Raw genomic sequence first — 22,658 nt, forward strand, 5'->3', positions numbered from 1 at the left:
TAAGATCCTCATAAATCCAGGTGATAGGTACTGGGGTTTGGTGAAGAAGATTCTGAAGTCATCCAAGCTCACAAGGAAATATGATGCAATTACAGAAGGGAGCAACTACAAAACTCAGCTCTTCTAACACTCCTTTAAGTCCTCCTTGACTGTCAAAGAATTCACTTCTTCTCTTATCCCAGCTAAGCAAATTCCCAAGCTCTTTCCATAGGCTATGGCACTTCTGACCCATACAAACACCCACAGTGCTGAGATTCAAGGAAATGGGGATATCTCTGATTTGCTGTTTAGAAAGCTCACTCACCTTGTTAAAACAAATTTTGCAAAGTTTTCTGGGAATTAGGGATAAAACCGCAAGAACCCCAACATAAAGCCCAGCAGAACAGCAGTGGCAATGCAAGCCCATGCTTCCCTGACCACCACTGATGCCTTGAGAGGCCACCTAAAAACAGAGACTAGACAGGAGTAAGGGAATAAAGGTAGGTATTTATTTGAAAGGCCTTCAAAGGTACCCCCTGGGGAGCCAGAGGCTATTCCCAAAATGGACCCCAAGATGGGCGACAGGTCACGAGTTCTTCACACTTTTATAGGTTTGATTGATTTGCATAGCAGGGTTAATTCTCCAGTTAAAGCCTCAGTTAATGATGTAGTTTCCTCAAGCTCACCCCCCTCTTAAGATGTTGGTTTACACATTTTGGGCCTAGGACACTCTGGGTGTCCTTGGAGAGCAGGCCTGGAGAGGCTTTGTTATGTCTACCTAGCATGAGAGGGCAGAAGTTAACAGGCTACAAGAAACTTCAGAGTTGCACACTAAATAGTACAGGATTTGAAAAATATGAAAGTTAAAACCTAAGGCATCACCATGAAGTACCACAACACTTTTATAGAGTGAAATGATGGGAGTTGCAAACACAGGTTTGCTACCCCAGCCATACAGACTGAACAGAGCAAGTGAAGAGCCTGCCAAGTCTTGCAGCTGATGTGCTCCAAAGGCCACAGGTGAGGACAATACAGTGCATTAAAAATGACCACTCACCACCAGACTAATCAATGACATCTCTAAACTGCTTATTGAAGTTGCCATAGCAGCCTTCCCAAATGGAAAGTGCAACTTCTCAGTGCACAGAGTACCTCCTTCTTTTTCTTTTTTTAGACTTTCTGAATTTTCTATAGAGCTCTGTCAGAAATGCTAATATTTTTTTCTACTTCTATTTATTTTAACCAAGTTTCAATAGTTGAGAAGACAGGATAAAAAGAAAAATTAACTCCTAACAGATAGGAGCAGTTATAGTCCACAGTTATGTAGGGGTTTTTTGTTTGTTTGTTTGTTTTTATTTTGTTGGGGTAGTAGGTTTCTTCAGCTATGAGCCTGATTGAATTAGAGGTCAATGAACACACTCTTCTGAGGCTGATACAGAAGAGTATTAGAAAATTGCACAGTTGCAAGCAGGAGTTCCCCCCTCACAAATTTATTCCACAGTCTTCACAATAATTGGATGTTGGTGCAGAATTGTTCCACACCTCTGGTAGATGTTGTGCCTTCAAGAAGGACTATTCAGTAATCCTCCTGGGCACAAAGAGTCAGGCTAAGAAAATTCATTTTGAAGACTACAATATCATCAGCCTGCTAAGAATGATCTTTTACTTCTCTTATGACCTTCAAGGCATTATTAGAGCATGGAGAAGTCATACTCAGTCCATTTGGAATGTTTTACTGATGACAGTGAAAAATGGTTATGAAAAAATAAAGAAAGTAAATCTTCATTTAAAAAAGAGGCAAATTTTTAAACATTGTTTCCAGAAATATGATCTTTAACCACAACCTACTGTTCCAGGACAGCCAACAGACTGGAGAGATAGATTGGGAAAGAAGGAAATACTTGACCCAGTTTCACAGTCAGAGAAAACCTCAAATTTCACTAACAAGAAAAGAAACATACATCAAATCTACTGCCAGAGATGAGGAGAAATTGGAAGCACAAATCTTAAATATTCCAAATCATGGTAATGACAAATCAAAAGGAAAAATATTTATTTTTAATGCTATTTTCTTGTGATTATCTTAAGAAAGATACCATCACATACAAGTTATTTTTGAACACGGAGCACTGTGTTTCTTGTATATTCAGGACTGCATCTGTTTCCCAGGCCAAAATGGGCATTTGTTCTACATATTAGCCAAGTCCCTGATTTGTAAAGTGCAAAAGAAACCTCCACAAGAGCCAAATGGATTTCTCCTAGTATGTACCTGAACACCACCCAAAGCCTCCACTGCTGAGCCCTTGTGTCCTCAGTGCAGTGATGCCCACTTGGGACACCACGTGTACACAAGACTGGCCAAGGGCAGGCTCTACAACCACTTTAACATGGCAGTCCATGAAGTGTTCCTTCTGAACATAATTTCATAATGTCCTTCTATTTGTTAATTTGATTTGGCCTTGCTTTCAGAATGCAAATGAAGGGCTGTTCAGCTGGCTTTTTTTGCCAGGCCTGTTCCTGTTCCCCATGCCCCCTTCCTCTCTGCTTTTTGGTATTTATACCTGCAACACTTTACAGTTGCATAAGTGTAAAGCAGGGTGTCCTTCTGGATTTTCACACATCTGCCCACGTGAAATTACCTCATTAGTAATTACCTCATTCTTAAAGTCAAAATGAAGCTATCATGGATGCTTTTGCAGCCTTGTTACTTCAGAATATCTTAAGACAGTATAGAAGGGTGCATACCAGAAAAACGTGTTTTCCAGAAAAGGAAACTGATTTCCTTGTGTATTCCTTGCATGAGCTTTATCTCCTCCCCCATGTAACAAAACTTAATGTGGGATGAGCCTTTTGTCACTTACTTTTAACTTACATTGAAATATGGTATGGTTCTTACCTTGGGAATAAAAAATTTTTTTTGTCAGACTAACAAAAAGTTTATCCATTTTATTTCTCAGAGGCTTTTTAAGATTGCAAGACTCTAACCTTTTGCTATCACACTTCTGTTCAGTATGGCTGCAAAGAACATGCAGGCTCTGATTTCCAACTTGTTCCACTTGTTTATACATATTTAACAGAGAAGAAAATGGAGAAGGCAGAAGTGAAAAAAAAATAAAGAAAAAGATTTTCCATGGTCACAAAAGCCAGTCATAGAAGCACAGCTGGGTGTCGGATCAGGATCTCTTGGCAGCCAGCCACAAGAGATGCACAACAGAGAAAAAACATTTCCTGTAAGGAAGCATTTGATTTTCAAAGCTGCATGAAATGTTCACAAGAAAACCATGTAAATGCCCACTGGATTGAGGGGTGGGGAGGGGAGGATTTCATTAGTAACTGGAAGCCCTCTCTTGTTTCACCAAAAGATTTGCTCGTCACAAGCATTGCCAGCTAGCCTGAGGTGATTTTCATGTTTTGTATCAAAACCAAGCAAACATGAAGTCTCTAGCAGTTTCGATGTGAATTTGCTTTGAAGTTCATTTCAATGCGACACAAGTCAAACTCCACGGATAATGAAGGATTTCAATTCCTATAGAAAGGCACCAATGTTTTCCTGAGTCTCTGCAAAAGGAAAGAACAAGTTTCTGTGATGTGCCAGCAAGTACAGTGGTGCTGCAGATACACACTTACACTGCATGCAGCTGTGAGGGCTGAAGACATTCCAGCTGCTCCGCCTCTCCCACACCCCGGCTGTTTGCCACCAACCCACTGCTAGGATTTACTGCCCCAAAGGCACCCCAGCAGGCCCACAAGTGCTCCCTCCCAGCCTGCAGCAGTGCACACCCAGCCCTGCCAGTCTGAGCCACCAATAAAGCAGAGATAAGCTGATGAATCTGTGTTGCAAGAGATGAAGGCGTGCTTGCACCATCCTTGCCATCAGCCAGGTAGGAGCAGAAAGAGATGGAACCTCTTCTGACTCTGGACAAGCTGAGTGGGGGTATAAAGATACCAATTACTCTGCTTTTCTTCTGGATTCCTTGTTTCACCAGGAGGAGGGTGATGACTTTACTGTGTTAGTACACTTAGAGCACTTTGCTTTTACAGCTGCACTCCTGCTGCATAAGGATTTACTACCAAAGTGTTTAAGGAGCCCTTTCCACAGACTACATTCCCCTTGTGCTATGTGCTGTACCTGGGCCAAACAGTGTGACAGTCCCAATCCCAAAGCATTCATGGCCTGTGCATAAAATGGTGGGACAGAATGGCCAGAGAAGGGAGTAAAACAAGAAAATTTCAGACAGCCAGGAAGTCTTTTAAGAGGCAACATGGAAAGAAAGAGCCTTATGAATGGATGCTAAGAGCCAAAAGCTGCTTTGCAGAGCTCCACAGGATGCTCCTCCTGAGTACGAAAAATGTTTATAAATGGAACGAGTGCTCAAAGAAGACCAGGACTTTGTGTTAATAGAGGTGGAAGCTAACTCTTCAATGCTGAGGAGGTGATTATAGGTAGGGAGAAGACAGGTCATGATAAGCCTTGAAGTAAAAACAAGTAGCTTAATTTTCAAGAGCAACCAGTGGGAAAGCACAGAGAACAGACAACATGGTTAAATTTAAGCGTTGGGAAAGTTATCTTTGCAGGAGCACTGGGGATTGGTATGGTACATCTGTCAGATTTGTGACAGGATGAGTACAGTGATTGATCCATAAGATAACAAGAGCTGAAGTTGTAACAGCAAAGTTGTAGTTGTCTGGGTTGAGAGAAAAGGATGTACTGCATAGACGGCATGCAGAATGAACTTAGGAGACTGAGTTACAAATGAAAGGGATGTCAAAAAGAGTGAGCTTAAAAGAGGAGGAGGTGACTCAGATTCACATCTTTCCTAATGAGGAAGGTGCATGGCACTTTTCATGCAAAATAAGATAGTGTGCCTTGGTCATAGAGGCATTGCTGTGGCTTGCCACAGGAACACCAAAGAGCCAGTGCCAAAGGAGTTCTGTGGCTCTGGGGCTGAACAGCATCGTCTGGCTTCAGTGCCCACAGGGATCAAAGAAGGATAGACAGGAGTGGAGAGTATAATGAAATATAAGAGCAGAGACAGTGGCACCTGGAGGAGCCACAAAGGACTGCTATGGACAGTATGAACACAGAGTTGCAGAGGAGAGGTGTGGAAGGTAGGCAAAGGAAGGAAGGAAGACGGCACCTGTGCTCACTTTTCTGCTACAGAAATACCAACACACAGTAGAGTGTCCTGTAGGATGAACGCTGCATTAATGGCAAAGCTGTATCTCCTACCAACTCAGCACTAACACTTCCCTTGCCAGTGTTCCTTACATACAACCAACAAAACCAGAGTACTCCTCAGAGTGTTTTCCACTTTCTGTGTGTTAGTGGCACAGGAGTGTCAGTCCGAAGTGGCACCATCATAGCCCTGTTCACGTCACACTTGTGACTTGCTCTGTCACGAGCCATGCCCCTGCTTACCTCCATGGTGCTGGAGTCCTTGGCTTCCCACAGCAGTGTGGCCAGGCCGCTCACTGAGAGAAGGAAGGCAGGCCCTGTCACATCTCTCTGCCTTCAGAGACATCCCTGGTTCTGGATGTGTTTTTGCCAGCTCCACTGTACACGTTCCAGCCAATTATATCCATGCCTGGAGACCTGGCTTTGAGGCCCCTGTGGGCACTGTACACCTCGCGAGTTCATTAGTGCTGTCATTAATCTGGACAGCAAGCACATGGTAAGTCAGTCACATAATATTAAGCTGAATTCTTGGTCCTCTGCTTTAAGAAATAGGGCTTCCAGCAATTTCTCCTCCTCAGATCCAGTGCTGTGCCTGTTCTACAAAGTTCCCCGCCCCATGTTTACTTCAGCATGATCCCAGCTAGAGAAAACAGAAAGGGGAAAACAACAGCTTCGGTGAGTAAATCATTTGGATGCAAAATACAGAGGTTGCACAAGATTTTATTCACCTCTTGGTAAAAAAAAAAAGAAAGACAATAGAAGAGGATTTGAAAAAAGGCCTGAGAACAGAAAGCTTTCACCTCTTAGAAGAGTTACTTCTTGATAAACTTGGATCCACACTACTCTTGGGTAGAGCACAAGCATACCTTAGTTATCTGCACCTTGGCTCATGTTTCCCCAGCAGCCAGAACCCCATTCCCCGAAGTTCTCCTGCTACCTCCTGCAGCAAAATGGCACCAAATGACACCTGGTTATGCCCAAACTATAATTTCTGCCATGAGGATGAGGAATGCCAAAGGCATTGTGCTTATATAGGACAAGAAGTCTTTCTTTTGATTGCCTTGTATTTTTGCTGGGGTGTGAAACAGAAATCTGTCCATGCCTGTTCTGCTTCCTGCTGTTAAGAGGCTGCTCAATAATTCAGTTATCTCCCCCCAAAGGAAGCTCCGCTGTCCTGCTGCTTGCTCAAGCCAGTTACTGCTGCTCAGCAATGAAGTCTGAAGTGCCACAGACTTCCAGGGGCCCCTTTGGCACCAGATCTTTTGTATTCCAGTGGCCAGCAGCAGCTCCTTAACTCTTTGACAGCCAAAGCTCATTATCATTTTTATATGATTAAACAGTGCTGCTCATTCTCCTCAGTAGATTATCACAGCAAATTGATGGTTATTTGAAGGAACTGCCACAATAGGAGACAAAACACTGGCAACAGATAAAACAAAAGGATGCACACAAAGCTCTTTAATTAAACTCCATGAAGGGATATGAATTCTAGCAGAGATTTTAGTTACCCTGCTGAGTCTCTTTCTGATTAGCTACAATGCATCTGCTGGCTTTCCTAGTATCCATCTGTACTGTTAAAGACAAATTTATTCTGTCTATGGAAGATGACCTCAAAGATGTCAGTTGTGGATAGTCTAATAGTTTATTTATGTTGACAAAGTGGTTCTGAGTTCTCCTTGATGTGTTGAAGTGAAGAACCATCCTCTTTACATATAACAATGTGCTTAATACGTACACACACACAAAAATAAAAATTCCCACACACAAATAACCCTGAAAGGCTAACAAGAAAGCCAGAAGAGGTTGGAAAACTGTGAGGGAAAGGATTTTTTCTCCAAGTTGCTAAAACTTCTTACCACCACAGTTACTTTTTTTTCTGGCATGCATCATCTGTTTCCCCCTCATCCTGCCCCACCTCCTTCCCTCCAGCATCCAGGTGCAGAAACTAAAGTAAAGGCTAATGAATGGGACAAGGAAAGAGAGTCATAGGATAAATACTATAAAGCATATTAACAACAAGTTAGGCTGTTACTTTGAAGTCTTTCTTTCAAAAAATTTAAAATTAAAAAAAAATAGAAAAAAAGAGAGAAAGAATAAGAATTGAAAACTGAACTGTCATGGAGCATTTGTAAGAGGCAGTGCCACAAAACCCTTTGGGGCTTTCCACTCAGGTCATAAGGGATCTGGTTCAAATCACATTGGTCCTTAATCCACAGGTAATTGACAGCACAGCTCTAAGTGACTCAGTGTGGAATACTGCTGCAGTGCTCATTAATACTGCAGACCTTTCACCAGAATATTTTTAGTTACATGCACCCTTTTGGCTCTACAGAGCCTATTGAGACAATAGACAATTTGCACGTTTATCATAATTAATTACCTGCTGGCATAATAAAAGCCGTTACCATCCAGTGTCCAATTCAGAGGAAAGCATTCGATGGAACAAGGCCAGACTATAAGATGCACACACAGCCTCAAAACACTCATGAGAAAGGGTTGTTCCCTGTGCTAAACGTGGAGCGGGGTTTTTCGCTCAGAGCCCCAGGAACTTGGGTGGATGAAAGACCTCTTCCTCATCCCTTATGGAGCTCTGAAAATATCCCAGTTCTGCCTAATTTATACAACCCAGTCCTCAGGGTCCTCCTCAATTGCCAATACCCTACTGTGAAAGCTCCATTAAATCTTTTATTTATTTGTCCATAGAGGCCACTGAAGAATGGCACAAGGTATTTCCCTTTCCAAAGTGAGTTCAGCTAAACCTGAATGAGGCCCTAACATTATTCTGGATAAGGGTGTGTACTCATATTTTTGCCAGACTACTGACAGGCTGCAGGGAGTAAATATTCCCAGCCTTGACTTCCGACCACCTTATGTGCAAGTAGGTGCAGATTTGTTACAGTCATGACTTGGCAGTATTTTATGTTCATTCTTTGTAATGTCACATGCACACAAAGTTCAAAACAATGGGAGAAAAAGTATCACACTGATTCTCCCCGCATAGGCCTCAGCCTCTGCTGCCCCACTGAGCAGGCTGAAGTCTAAGGCCAGATTTTTTTAAAATTATAATTAAATAGTAATTAAAAATTGAATGTTCCAGCACAGTTCTGGCAGTGAGATTTCATTTTAGCATTGAACAGTAGGTTTACTGGTAACTCAGACAACTGTACACCTACAAAGACTCTCTTTAGTTTAATCATCCCCAAGGATGTCTGTCCTGAACTATGTCCAGAAACAGCTGAACAAGATACTCTGGCCGATTCCAAGTGCCACCAGAAAGGACCAGTACTTTCCCATTATGAAAACACAACTCAAGAGGATCTCTATTTTTCTTTTTTTTTGTTAATAATCACATGCAATTCTTATTACAAAACTAATGTTGGTTTTCCATTTGACTCAATCTGGGTAGAAAATACATTCCTCAGCTGTAAAGCTGGTAATGCTCTGCTGACTCAAAACCTAGCAATTCTTTTCAGGTATTCTGCACAGGCAATAACTCCACCTCACCCCCAAATGCACCAAGTGCATTCAAGGTATGCTTGTAAAGCTTGGTTCCTTTGCAGCTTCTGTCACCAACTTCTTATCCTCTAAGTTACTAAATTCTTGGCACCGCCTGTTTCATTAGGTTATAGAAGTCCAATGTCTGAAGGAGGGATTTTGGCACTATTACTGTAAATATCTGGAAGCCAGTGTGAAGACTGGGTCACTTATATTTATTTAACGGTTCCCGTGTAGCATCCAAAGTCAGCAAAATGCTTTTAGAACAACCAGAAAGTAAGTTTCTGTTGCTGGCAGCTAATTCTTTTAAACTCGGAAAATGATAAGCTAAGTAGTACATCTCCGGGTCACAGTAACCTTTTATAATAGCATAAGCTAGAAGCAGAATTTTCTCACATCAAGCAGTTTGAGGAAGGTGAATCTGCTTCTCTATCTATTTTCAGTGCTATGAAACCATGATAAAGAAACAAGTCAATAGATGCATGTAGCCCAAAAACATGCTTGCAGTCTGGAACATCTGAGGTACTTGATAAAAGCATTTGAGGACTTATGCATACTGTAAGCAATACACTTCCCAATGTAACATTAAAAACCAAGTTAAATTGCTGAAAGGGATAATGATGCAGATTATGTCCATGACCAGTGACCCCGGCCTTCCTCCTGGACAAATCTCTTACTGCTGTTGAGTATTACAAAATCCCTGAGCTGTGAAGGACAGGGACTGTCCCTGGGACCTCAGATTCTGTGGGATGCTGTCAACAAGCTAAATACATTAGGTTTTGCAAATTATGAAAAGTGGGATTACACTGTATTAGCCCAAGAGGATTTTCCAGAAGGAGGTTTCAGTGTTGCACTGCAATGGGGTCTGAAGAAAGAGTCAGCCCTGTTGTCCTGTTAGGTTACATACCTTTCCAAGAGTGAAAAGAAGGGGGAAAACAGTTCAGAAATGATATGATGTGGTTAGCTTCTTCCAGCTATAGCAAATCATGCCTGTGTACTTTAGCTAGGTGAAAGACTGTCTGAAAAATGTACTTCTGGGAGGCTTGTTCAGTAAATTGTTTTTCCATGTCTTTCTGAAGAAGAGTTCGTGGTACTTGGCAAAAGTTGGCATGGAAGTCCCCAGATACACTGATACATTCAGTATGTACAGCTACAAGAGCTATGGAAAGCTTTTTTCTATAGGAATTTGAGTACCTGAGGCAACAACTCTTCTAGTTTGGAAACTAAGCAGACACTTTTGTCTGTGTTTACTCCTAAGGGAAGGTAATGTGATCATCATAAGGCTGTGAGTTACATCAGTTTTAAAAGATACTGCTTTGAATTAACAGAAAAGTGACTAGGAAAGTTCTTCCTCCTGGAAATCTAGTTCTCAGCTGATTATTTATGTGTTGATATTCATTCTTTCCAAGTAAACAAAGAAATAAGCTCTTCTTATGAGCCAAACAAATCAACATTACTGGAATGAAAATAATTCTCTTACATTAATTGTTTTTCCCCTTCCTCCAAGCCCTTAAAAAAAGGCCAGAAAACCCACCTTAGAAAAAAATCTGTCGCAGTGACCTTATAAATTAAAACAACGGGAGTAATGAAATTATAGGGAGAGAAGGATTTAATCTTTCACTCAAATGCATTAGAAAGAATTCTATACTCCAGTGCTTATCTGCAAAGAAGAATGATGAAAATATGCCCTTTCTGGTGGGCTGAAGAAACATGAGATCAGCAGATGTATCTGAAAATGTGGATAAATTAGTATTTAAAAAAATTTTACTCTGCATACAGTTCTGGTGCTGCCTCTCTACCCCAGGATTGCAGTCGATGTAGGAATCCTCGAGTCAGATAATTTCTGTTTCCAAATAAGAGAGAAGCAGGTCCTCAAACCACTTTGCTGCAGTGGAATTAAAAGAGCCCACTCAGTCCTATCATCAGGATTGTCTCATTCTGACAACGGTCCCCCACCAAAACTGCTTTCTATAGAGTCTCAGGCTAAGTGAAGACACTGGCATGTGACTAGAATTCATCCAACTGTGTTTTACCTAGATACCAACCAACCACCATAACAATGAAGTGTGTTTGTGAGTGATTTGTCATTGTCTGCAATATAAAAGTCAGTAACAGTCCCAGATATTGGTAAAGTGCCATTTCTAGTAGACACAACTGAAGGGGGAATTCCCACTGCAGAAGATGCAGGACAACAGAGAAAAGTGTTTCTCCTCCTGAGGCTAAGGGGTGGGGCGTGAAGGGCGGAGACTGTGCTTCCAAAATCTTAGGCGATTATATGGCATTTTAAGATGCCAAAGTTCTTAGCATGTTTTTACTCCAGCTCTAGGACAGCTAATTATGAAGGACACCACACAGCAGAAGCCATCTGTGTAATTCAAGGACAGCACAAAGCTGTACCACAAAGTACATGTTCAGAGCAACAGGCGGTGATATAAAATACATCAGGAAGATTTTTTATTTTCTATTTGAAACATAAGTAACTTAGAAGTCTGCCAAAATTCCATTATCGCTGATCTTCCGTGAAGAACTGTTTCAGCCTAATGCAGAATACCACCAGCAAGAGCCAAAGCAAAGATCACCAGCTCACCAACACTGCTGTGCCTTTCTGTAATACCTGATCAGCCTGCAGGCTGCTAGATAAGCCCTTATGCCTATGACAACTCCTGCTTTCAAAACGGAAATAAAAATCACCTTTATAGCACTAAAATTAAAAACCTATATGCTCCTCCACAGCTAACCTTCAGCCTCACCCTAGGCCCAGATTCCTGCAGTTGTACAGTCCTCTGGAAAGCCTCCAGAGCCCAGCTTCGCCCCATCCCAGCTCAGCCTCAGACAACTGCTGTCTCCCAGCCTGCGCCTCCATACCCACATAAACACCAGGTCACCTACAACACTCATGGATCGCGTCAGGCACAAGTACATAACTGCATTTCTGCAAAAGACAGAAGGCTTATGGCAGCCTCAGGTTTTTAGGCTGGCTGTGGAGGGAAAAATGATACCTTATCTGGCACAAAGCCTACTGGTAGAAAGCAGCTTGACATATTTTGATCCAGCAGAATGAGTAAGTTTACACAAGCTCAGTGCTTTGTGTTTTTACTGTACCACCAAAACACAGTTAGAGAGTACACAAGTCTTACCATTACTGACTCCTTATCTTTAAAATCTTCTGTGTGTATTTCATCCAAGTCCTTTAAGCACCCACTCAGTGTGTGCAATCCTGACCTCCCAGGACCGGTGATATTTGCACACCACAGAAACAATGGAGCCATTTGTCTTGCAAGCAGGCCTGGGCAGGGGAGACAGCTCTCTCCCTCAGCTGGCCCCAAACAGGGCATTTGCTTCAAGAAATCGAAATGACTAAATTTCAGAGCCATTAGAACAAGACACAGTACTGCTTCTTAAACCATGTTTTCCTCTTTCTAAACTCATACAAGCCTTCTCAAGCCACTGACTACAGAATAAACAGGAGAAAGACCAAAATATATCAGAATACATATATAAGCAGTGTATATATTCTTTAGTAAATGCAAGCCAATCCAGGGGAAAGACTTGTGGAAAAAGAGTATTGCTAGAAATAGCAGGATGCCCACAGTACTCCATTAAGAATACTGATCATAAACTGCTACTTTTTCCTGGTGTTTCACAATGTAAATGTCTAGTCACTTGCTTTCCACATACTTTGGGAGCACTGGACAGACTGTCAAGCAAAAACCATTTCTGTTCTCACGTATTTCCATGAAGCTCTCACTAAAAGTCATTGTTTTTCTAAATGCTTGCAAAAAACCAAATTTGCATTTAATATCAATCTGGTGCAATTACACTGTTTCCTCCTTTACACTAATTAGGCTATTTAAAGATGTTTTCATCAAATGCATAATAGGAACTTTTGGATTGTACCCCTTGAAATGTTCTGCTGAATTTTTTGCTAACATTTGGTAACAAATCTCATGAGAGCCTTTAATGGAAGTTAACATTTTTTTCATGTGTCATACTGTAAATCTTCAAAGCAGAAGTTTATAACAAAGTCTTAATGTGACTTTAAAGCTCCCAGTCCTTTTCTAGATCTCTGCTTTATGTTTGCTCACATTGCTGACTGCCCAGAGTTTGGCTGGCTCTGACCAGATCTAAGCACAAAGGCAAACTGAAATGACGCAGAACTTACTTCTTCCTCCTTTGAACTTCCTTAACAAATAGAAATTTAGCAGCATGTGCATCAGGAAAGTAAGCAACAAGAGAAAAGAATCCCCAAAACCATAAACAACCAAAACCACCCACTCTCATGCCAGCTGTTTTTTAAACTGATTTCTATGGTTAACAAAAGAGACAGATTGGGAGTCATGGAAGATGAAGCCTGTTCTACCCACATGAACAGCACTTCCTGGAGCCCACCAGCAAACTGAACACCCATTAAAAAAAAAAAAAGAAAGAAAGAAAAAGAAAGTTCTATTAGGTATGTACCTCTAGATATCAAAAATGAGCTACTAGCCTAAGGGAGAGGACAGGTCAAGAGGAAATTTCTGTGTCCTTTATGATTCACTAATCCTGAGCTGATCAGAAAAGATCACTGCAGTAAACCCTGTAGTTCAGCAACATCCTGCCTGCCCTATGGGCCGTGACCTTGGCTCTGCAATTCCCAAGCACACCTTACCTCTGAAGCTGTGTGGAGGTCTTCAAACAAGTTTATGGCTCTGCTCCACAGTGCTTGCACAACAGTGATCTGTTTTCAGTCATAAATTTGCGTGTCAATGGCATGTCTCTGCAACTCAGGAATGGAAATAAAGTGGTGGAGTGAAGACCTTTCCAAAGCTCTACCAGCAAGAGGCAGTTCAGCTTGCAAGACTCAAAATCCTCTCTGGCAGTTCAAGGTGATGTAAATCAGCCTTTGCCTTGCAAAGATGCTCGCAGCAACATGAGCTATCCCAAAATGAACCCCACCAAAACACTATTTCAGTCAGATGAGCCACCCAAACTTCCCTTCAGGCAGTCTCATGGCAGTACTGCTGGTGCAAGCAAGAGCTGTCAATAGAAGGACATAGGACAGAAAGGCAGCATCCTTAGTTTTAAATCTCTTTGGGCCACTGTACTCACTTCCCAAGGCTGCCACATTGATCCTTCTTTCTGGGAAATTAAGTTTCAGCCTATAGAAATTATTGTGACTCAAAATTTGTTTTCATAAGAGTACCATGTGAGTTGCAACCATTCTACTTTGAAATGAAAATATTTAATCTGACAAGAACTATGAGGAAATGTAACATTAAAAAAAGAAGAGAGAGAGAAAAACGAGCAAAATACCATAATTGGATGCCTAAAGTGTAATTTAATTTAAAACCATACTGCACAACAGAATAGAGTCATTTATTTAAAATTCTTCCTTTGCTTAGGTTTTTGTATTATTTAAAACTTGTCCCATATTGACAATTACAAGGTATGGAAAGAACTGTCTATAGCATTCCTCCTCCATAAGGCTAAAAGTTTTGCTTTCCAACCAAGTATGAAGTGTCTAAGAAAAGAGAAGTTTTATGCTTTCTTTGGCCATCATACCAGCTTATTCTTACTGCCTGAAAGATGAATAGCCTGTCTAGATAACTGAACTCTGACAATTAGAAAATCAGACTAGTTAGTGAACTGTCATTTTTTTAAAGCAAGGAGACCTTGTCAATTCTACCTGTCAAGTGAGTTTGGACAGATTGATAAACATTTCAAAAAAACAGAATAAAACCTGTTCTCCCCATGAAGCAGACTTTCATTTAATTTCTTTCCTCACGAGCACACGATAAGAGAGTACAGCACAAGACTGTCCACAGGACCAGACTTTATTACCAAAACCATTCCAGGTCTTTAGCTCAAGCTACTGCTGTGAATGAGAATGACTCAAAATTCAGTTTCATGGATTTCCTGGCAGATAAGATAGTATTTATGAGTTGCCCTAGCATTCCTACATTTGAAGCAATATGAAGTATAATTGGCAGCAACCCAATTTCATTATTCTTAGATGAGTCAATAAGTGTGGAAAGAAAAATGAAATGGGCAGCCAATCAACACACAAAAAAAAATCAGGTATTCTGAGGCCAAGAAAGTATTTATATGCTGATGACTCAACTTTTGCAGCAGTGTATGCAGCAAGAACAGGAAATATACTATTGAACCCTCTTATGACAACAACTTTGATGTGAAAGGCCGGAATAGCTCATTCTCCCTGCTGTGATTCAGAAAGCTGGAGCTGTAATCCTAGATGTCTGCAGAATGTACTCACAAGAGCTTCCGAGCTCATCAAAGGACATCAGAAATATAAGGGTCCTGCAGGACACATGGCAAGTAAAATAGCTTTCAAAGACTATGGAGAGAAACACAGGTGACAAAGGGCTGGCCCTGGAAGCTCTGCTGCTGTTTTACATACAACATGTATATATATATATGCCGCATCTATGTCTACAGTGCTAGACAACTGCTGCTACATGGTTGGGGAAGAGAAGACGTCCTCCATCCTTTTCCATGCCTTCTATCATGGCGTGGAAACTTCTTATATTGGAACACAGCTGACAGCTACTCCAGAACAAACTTTCTGAACTCAGAACCTACAATTTACTACATCCTTTCATCAGCGCTTGTGTTGAGGCTCAAGACAGCCGCTTCTTTACAAAGTTTAGGAACTGCCTCTTATCTGCTGCTTATCGTTTGTTTTTACAAGAGCACTGTAGGTGTTATGGAGGACCTGGTGAGAGCAATGTATAATACTGTCCTGCAGCAGTAATTCTTAGAGCAGATACATGGTGGGGGCAAGGCTATCAAGTAAGCTGTGTGTCTGACTTTAATGACACTATAAATTGGTAGAAACTGAGAATTTATCAGTAGATTTAGATTAGTTAGCTTCAATAATTTTTAGTATGCAATACTGGCAAATCTGCAGATAGAGACATTGCCAGCTAGGCTTAATTTTCTTGATATCCCTAGTAGTACTTCACAAACCAACTGAAAACTTCCAGTTTAGGTTCATTTCAGTATAAATTGATCCCCCCTCCTACAAGTAAGATGCTGGTTGATGCAGGCTCACAGGGCAAAAAAGTCCAAACAAGTTCGATCTTAAAACCAGAAGCATAAGCAAATGATTTTTTTCAGTATTATTTCAGTCAGATAAAATTAAAAAAGTGTCTCTTCAGAGGAGCACAGGGAGGAGACATGGGAGTGCAGGAGGTTCAGACTTGTTCTAAATAACTTACTACTCACAGATCCAAAGCTGCTATCTGCTGTTAGGCTCTGTTTTATCCCTCTGCTGGAGAATGTCATTCAGATTGCCCTTTTCGCCTACTAAACAATCCAAGCAGGACAGAAGCAATTAATGCTGCTGCAGCATGTCCAAGCTGCTATCTGTCTTTTCTAAATTGCTTAATATTACCATAATACTTGGAGATTAAGCTGTCCCTTGAGTGTGAACATCTTTTACTCTGCCACTGGTTATCTGTACAGCTGACTTGGTAACTCATTCTCTTGTTTCCTCCTGCAGTCTCATACTAACACTCTGCAGACCATGTCCCACACAGCCCTTTGTAATCTCTTGTATAGACATCTTGTAGTTGGTGATTTCTAGATATTGACTTTTATAGCTCATAAAGCCACTAGTGCATATCAAATTTAATATGTTCAGCTGACATCAACGATGTGTTTTATCTCTTGCTCTGAATTATGGCATTTCTGGGGTTTGCAAGTTCAAAACTAATACAGCACAGCAGAAGAGGCCTTTTAATCCTGCTTATTAGCAAATGGGAGTTTCTGGCATAACCCAAAGGCTTTGGCAGACAGACACCACACAGCTGAAGGACAGACACTGCACAACAAGCACTGATACCTCTGGCAAATCAGCTCCATTGGAGAAGCAGCATTCTTGTTTTCAGGGAAAAAGCCATCTTCCTCAGACTAATATGTACCCTTCTGAAGACACGTCATCGTCCATAAAACAAAATGAGGTGCTGATAGCTTGGATGAAGCAGCTGGAAGAAAGGTTAAGAGAGAATGCAGGCTCACAGTGGAATGGAGGTACTTAAAACCCAAACAAATAGTTGAAGCTTGCAACCACTAAAGAGCGTGCATTATACACTGAATGCCACCGGACTGAGGAAGTTTCTTTGCTGGCCACAGTTTACCCATTTTACGTACCAAGCAGCAAGAATGTAATGCACTGACAAGCAGGGTGAGAGGAGACAGAGTTGGAACGCCCTCCTCCATGAAACTGTGTGTGCCCAGCCCACAGCCAGAGGCCAGGCTGTGGTACCAGTGTGGTGGAACAGACTGCTCTGACACAGCACAGGAACCCAAGAGTTATGAGCAGTTGGGAAGGGTAAGGGTGTCTGTGCAGCAAAGCCTTCCAAGCACCATTAAAGTTTCATTCTTCAGATTATACTGTAATGATATCCTAACCATGAAAAGCCAAATTTCCCATCATGTCATGATTTCATCACATTAATTTCTCTCAGATCCCCAACTCTTATGATGTGCCAAACAATCATGGCCCTTTTTTGGTGTGTTTTATCATCTCCAAACTTCTCCTGTAATCTGTAACCCATTGCCAACTAACATTTGTACACCACTCCCCACAAACACCACCCAGGAAGGGAGCAGACACAATATTTTATGCTCACTTGAGCACAACTATGCTGTTTGCACATTCAAAAACAGATGGCACATTTAAAGCATGCAAGTTGTAGGCACAAATCTGCATCATGCTCTGGTCACCAACATGGAAATTCACCCCATTACCTAAAACCAGCATTAAGCACACCATGCAGGGCAGATTGTCCTCTATAAAACGTTAAGACCACTTTTTAAGAAGAATGGCTGTAATTGCTAAACATTTTCCAGCAAAATAAAGATTGTTGAAAGAATACTCAAATATTACTCTTTCTCCATTCATGGGACATGACTAGACAGCATTAATGATCCAATTCCATAACCAAAACTTCCCAAGTGGGAGTTAACAGACCCTGGGATACCAACAGACATGTGGTGCAGTGGCATGATTTTTTTTTTTTTTATTGTACTTCTTTAAAATGAAAATAGACTATTAATAATTCATCTCCCTTCCTCCTACTGAAGAACCTTCATTTAAAGAAAAAAAGCATTCACTTGAATGTTAAGAGCATGCATGAATCAAATATGGAACTAAAAGACATTTAATGATATTTGCACAAACACTTTCCAGCAATGACTCTGATTTTAATTATCTAGTGGATGAACCCTGCCTGTGAACAAGTCAAATGGTATTTTCCAGCCAATTCCTAACTCCGTGGTCCGTGTCTCCTAGATCAAACTTGCTTTGAAGCTTTTGCACTAGTATTTTTCATTTTGCACCCTAGTTTTACAGCCCCTCAATTTTTTCCTCTGTTTTTTCATTTCTAAATGCTCTTTGTTTCTATCTATATAATCAACCACAGTGCACACAAAATATAATGTGGGATATAAAACCATGAAAATAAAATCTGGGAAATTTGCAAGCAATTTTTCTAGCAAAAAGTACATGTTCGAGAAGACATAAACAAAGATTTTAATAAGCTTCACACAGTCACATGCCCACTCATTCCTCCAAATTGTCAGAGCTCTTGCATAAGACTTCTTTTATATTCGTCTTAGTCCCTGAAGTTACACACGTCTTAAAGTGAAAAAAGATAGACTTGTTAATAACACACAAATGTTCATAGACATAACATCTTTACAGATATCCTCTGTGAGCAGATCAAGCCACTCTCCATATGTATTTAAACGCAGTGGAAGGCTGGAGTTTTTAAGTTGTCAGATCTGTGCCTGGGTAAGAGGGGCTCTATTTTCACTCTTGGAGCAGTGAGAGATTAGCAGCTTGAAATCACTTTGACAGTTTCAGTTACTCTCCTGCATACTGCAGGGAATTTTAATTCCAACCTGTGAAATTGTAATTGCTTCTCAAGAAGAGCAGGAGGATTCTGGGTAATGGCCACAGCCAAGCTCAGTGTCAGAGTTGCCAGTTGCTGCCACTTCAGATATTATTTGCTGTTATTCAAAAATCACTCCAGCTTTCCATATGGGAAGTTGAACTGGGGAGTGAAACTAGATTAACAGTAGCTATCAGATGTTCAGAGATGTGCAAGGAATGATGCAACAGAGGTGAATCTCCTCAAAAAGCACCTTCTTTTTCTTCTTTCTCTTGCTTTATAGAACAAGCTTTACATAAAACACTTCATCTGTCATACTCTTTTTCTAAAAAAGTATACCATTACTAGAAAGCTGCAATGAAAAGATTAAATGACAAAGTCCTCTAGCATACAATGTACAAGTAGAAAATAAAATGTGCGTACTTAACGTTGTTCACGAGAGATTTAAGATGTCTTTGCTACTCAGGGTTCTGTGGTTTGCAAGATTCCTCATAGAAAACAGCCAAAGAGAACTCAGAGCTACTGCAAAAATTTAAGAAAAATTGTTGAGACTGGTATCAAATGGAAATGATATTCTTTTTTTGCTCTGAAAAAAGGGCACTGAATGTAGATTGCTTATTAGCAGACCCATTCTCTAGTGATGAGTGTGTTGAGAAAGTGTAAAAGTGGGATCAGTTGACTGTGGGGTAACTGCTCCTGCAATGACCTTGTTAAGCTGGAGTGCAGCAGATTTCTCACCCACCCTTATGGCTTGTAAAGAGGGAATACTTGGTGGAAATAGGTCTCAAACATAATGTTGATGTAAAAATTAAAAATGCTGCCTGGCAGGGCAGTTAGAAGCATTCAGGGAGCCAAACGGGATAAAAAATCACAGATCAGATGTGTACAGGTCAACTTGTTCCATGAGGAGGATGTACTTGTACAGTTCATTCCACACTCACTGAGGTTTCCAAGCTGCACCAGTAGCCCCAGGCAGTCCAGGCTTGGTCCAGGTGAGCTGTTTGACCAGAACTGATTCGCTCAGCTCAGTGGGTTTGGAAGCTTTAGCTGTACATAAACAGAAAACAATAACAAACATAATGCTGCTCTACAACACAACCTCTCAAAATCTAAAGGAAGGCAACAAACTATGTGATAAACAACACTTCCTACTTACCAGATTAAAGCTCAGTTTAAGAATATACTGTGAGCAATATCATTTACAAAGTCTTCTTTGGCCTCTTTCAGTATATTGCACTATTTCTAAGAAAATAAGCTGGTCCCATTAAAGACAACGATGCAGAGAATCTAAATCACAAGCTTCGTAAATCTCCGTAATAGCTGATGCAATGAGTCTGTAATTGCCACGATTAGATAAGCTAGAGTGGCTGACAGAGATAATGCTAGAGGCACAGAACATATCTGCATAGATTATTCCCATCACATGTGAAAATCTGGCTTGGATATGATGATTTTGCCAATCCACAGTTTTCCTGAGAATCTTGCAATCTGTGGTACTTTCCTGAAAATTTCAACTCCCAGAGTCAAGTTGGTGAGGGTTTTGTTAGAAAAGTAAGTTACTGTTGTTATATATTCCTGGCTGTACAGAAAGGCCTGAGAAAAAAAGCAGCCCAACAAAGAGAAGCAAATCAAGGGCATGATTGTTGGGTTTTTGCTTCCTTTTTTTCTTTTTTCTTTTAAAACTCATGAATTTTGAGTCTTGGCTCATGACCTTCACGACCTTCAGTAGTTGCAATAAGGAATATAATATTCAAGTCATCACACTCCTGATTTCCTGAAGACAATTACATCTGTTGTTATAATTTACAGGCTGTGCTAAAAACATCATGGTGGAATTTCCTGATCAATTGTCTGTAACTATTATGAATCCCCAGTTTATAAAGTACAAAGCACTCTTACTAGGGGATTATTCCTCTGCACTGTAGAGACAATGTACTGGTTTCAGCTGGGATAGAGTTAATTTTCTTCACTGCAACTGGCATGGGGCTGTGTTTTGGATTTGCTGTTGTTGAGTGGAGCTTGCACCGAGTCAAGGCCTCTTCTGCATTTCCAGGAATGACTGAACACCTGCCTGTCAAAGTAATGAATGAATTATTTCCTTGGTTTCCTTTGCTTGCATGGGCAGCTTTTGCTTTACCTATTTGAGTGTCTTTACCTCGACCCGTAAGTGTTATCATTTTTACTCTTCTGATTCTTGCCCCCACCCCACTGCAGGGGAGTGAGCAAGTGGCTCTGTCTTAGCTGCCTACTGGGGTTAAACCACAACAGCCAAGTAAGACAGCTCAGCTACATCTGAGTATGAAATAAACATTAAAAAACCCCTCTGCAGTTCCTGCTCTTATGACTTTAAACAGTCTTTGCAAGTGGAAGTTTGGATGAAGTTTCAGAAAGGTGACAAGGCATGAACAAACCAACAATATTATGCAATCAGGTGCTGGAAGAACTGGGCACACAGTCCAGTCCCTGACTGACCAGGACACTCTCAGCATGTTTGGAGATCCTGTCATGACAAAAATGGCTTGAAGAAAGTAATTAGAAATTTTCATTGTGTAAAATGCAACCTTCCCACTAACAGAGTAGTAATTGTCTTATTGAGCCAACGCACAGCTTCTGGAGATTCACATGTAGTTCTCTAAGCATTGTATTAAATCTACAGACTGTATTAAATCCATCTTTTAACAGAACTCTATCACCAGAACTACATCTTCCCATTCAATTATAAAACCCCAAAACCTTTAAAGCTATTTCTATGTAAAAAGCCTAATAACTAATTGTGAACTTGAGAGAGGCAAGATCGCAGGCAAAAATTCTTTCAGACATGACAGCAAAATAAATAGCAACAAATGACAAACTTTAATGGCCTTGCAGTGTTCATTCTAATGTAAAAAGACAGATACCAAACCATCACACTGCATCAAGAAAAATCTTTAGGAAAACTTTAAATATCCTAACCATAAAAGATGACCAATATCACTCAATGGAAAGATTCCTTACAAACTTAATGAAATTTTACCTGATATAGCAATTATGAAATGCAAACATTGCATCAGTTTAGGAAAAAAAGAAAAGAAAAGGTGCAACAAACTGTTCTACCAACCAAGGATCTCAGGTTTTGGCAAGATAGGCCTCCCTACAGTTTATTAACGCTCTCTCCTCTGAATGACAGGAAAGGCATAGAGTGAGTACAAATTATTGCCCAATTTAGATTAGCTTTCTTTTTTTCTAAAAAAAAATAAAAAGAAAAAAAGATTTGTTGGTAAAAGTGTTTCCTTTGAAGATTTTAAACAGCAGTTTCATTGTTTTTATAAAAGCCCCATTCAGTTCATGGTTCTGTTTTCATTCCTCTGTAATAAAACATAACAAGAACTGCCAGTAGAGCCAGGCTGACAGACAGGATCTTCAGTCCACCTCCCTCTTGTTGCCATGGGAGCTGCAAAGCCATCCACGAGCTGAGCCGTGTTTTCACTGGGATCTCAGCAGAAGGCTGGGCTTTCCAGTTTGTGCCATTCTGTGGTGCACGTCTGAACTCCTGTGAAGAAATGCACATATTAAGATTGCAACTGTTATATATTTCTGATTGTACATACCAAATACAATCTCCTCTTTATACTGAAGTTCAAATTAATGTCCTTTTCAAGACCAACAATTCAACCTGCAGTGCATCATTATCAGGTCATCAGTTTTTCATACAGGAATCTTATAAATGCCATACAAAATCAGTATTTCTAATGAAATTAACTGCCAAATCAATGCAGCTGTTAGCAACAAAAGCAAATCTCCAGACCTCACTGTCAGCACAGACAGTTGTTTGGTGGTTATTTTTAAATTTGTTTTGCTGCTATCTCACTACTTTCCAATTTTTGGCTTCTCCAAACGAAATGTCTATCCAGTGATAAAGAGGACCACAACACTCAATCCTTCGCACAGCAGGGATCTTCTAAAGTCAATCATCGACTCCTGGTGTGCCAGCTCAGTGGTGCTTGAAAAATCCTCCCACAGGGCTTTTCCTTTCCCCTGACCCTCAGGAGGCAGCTGTGCTAAAACACTCACCTTCTCATTCAGCATATTGAATCCCAGTTCCCTGCTGTGCCTGCCATTACCGTTCCCAACCT

General features: G+C 40.7%; 1 protein-coding gene across 6 annotated transcripts in view; it reads right to left on the minus strand.

Moving 5' to 3' along the window:
- Positions 1-21,376: 21,376 nt before the first annotated feature.
- Positions 21,377-22,658, minus strand: part of CDKAL1 (CDK5 regulatory subunit associated protein 1 like 1) — a 383,689-nt gene continuing 382,407 nt past the window's right edge. For all 6 annotated transcript variants that reach the window (XM_069007992.1, XM_069007993.1, XM_069007996.1 and 3 more), the window contains exon 16: positions 21,377-22,075. In XM_069007992.1, the coding sequence (XP_068864093.1) occupies positions 21,869-22,075 (207 nt within the window). In that variant the 3' untranslated portion in view covers positions 21,377-21,868. The remainder of the gene's footprint in view (positions 22,076-22,658) is intronic.

This window comes from Aphelocoma coerulescens, chromosome 2, assembly GCF_041296385.1.
Source record: "Aphelocoma coerulescens isolate FSJ_1873_10779 chromosome 2, UR_Acoe_1.0, whole genome shotgun sequence".
In the NCBI taxonomy this organism is placed as follows: Eukaryota; Metazoa; Chordata; class Aves; order Passeriformes; family Corvidae; genus Aphelocoma; species Aphelocoma coerulescens.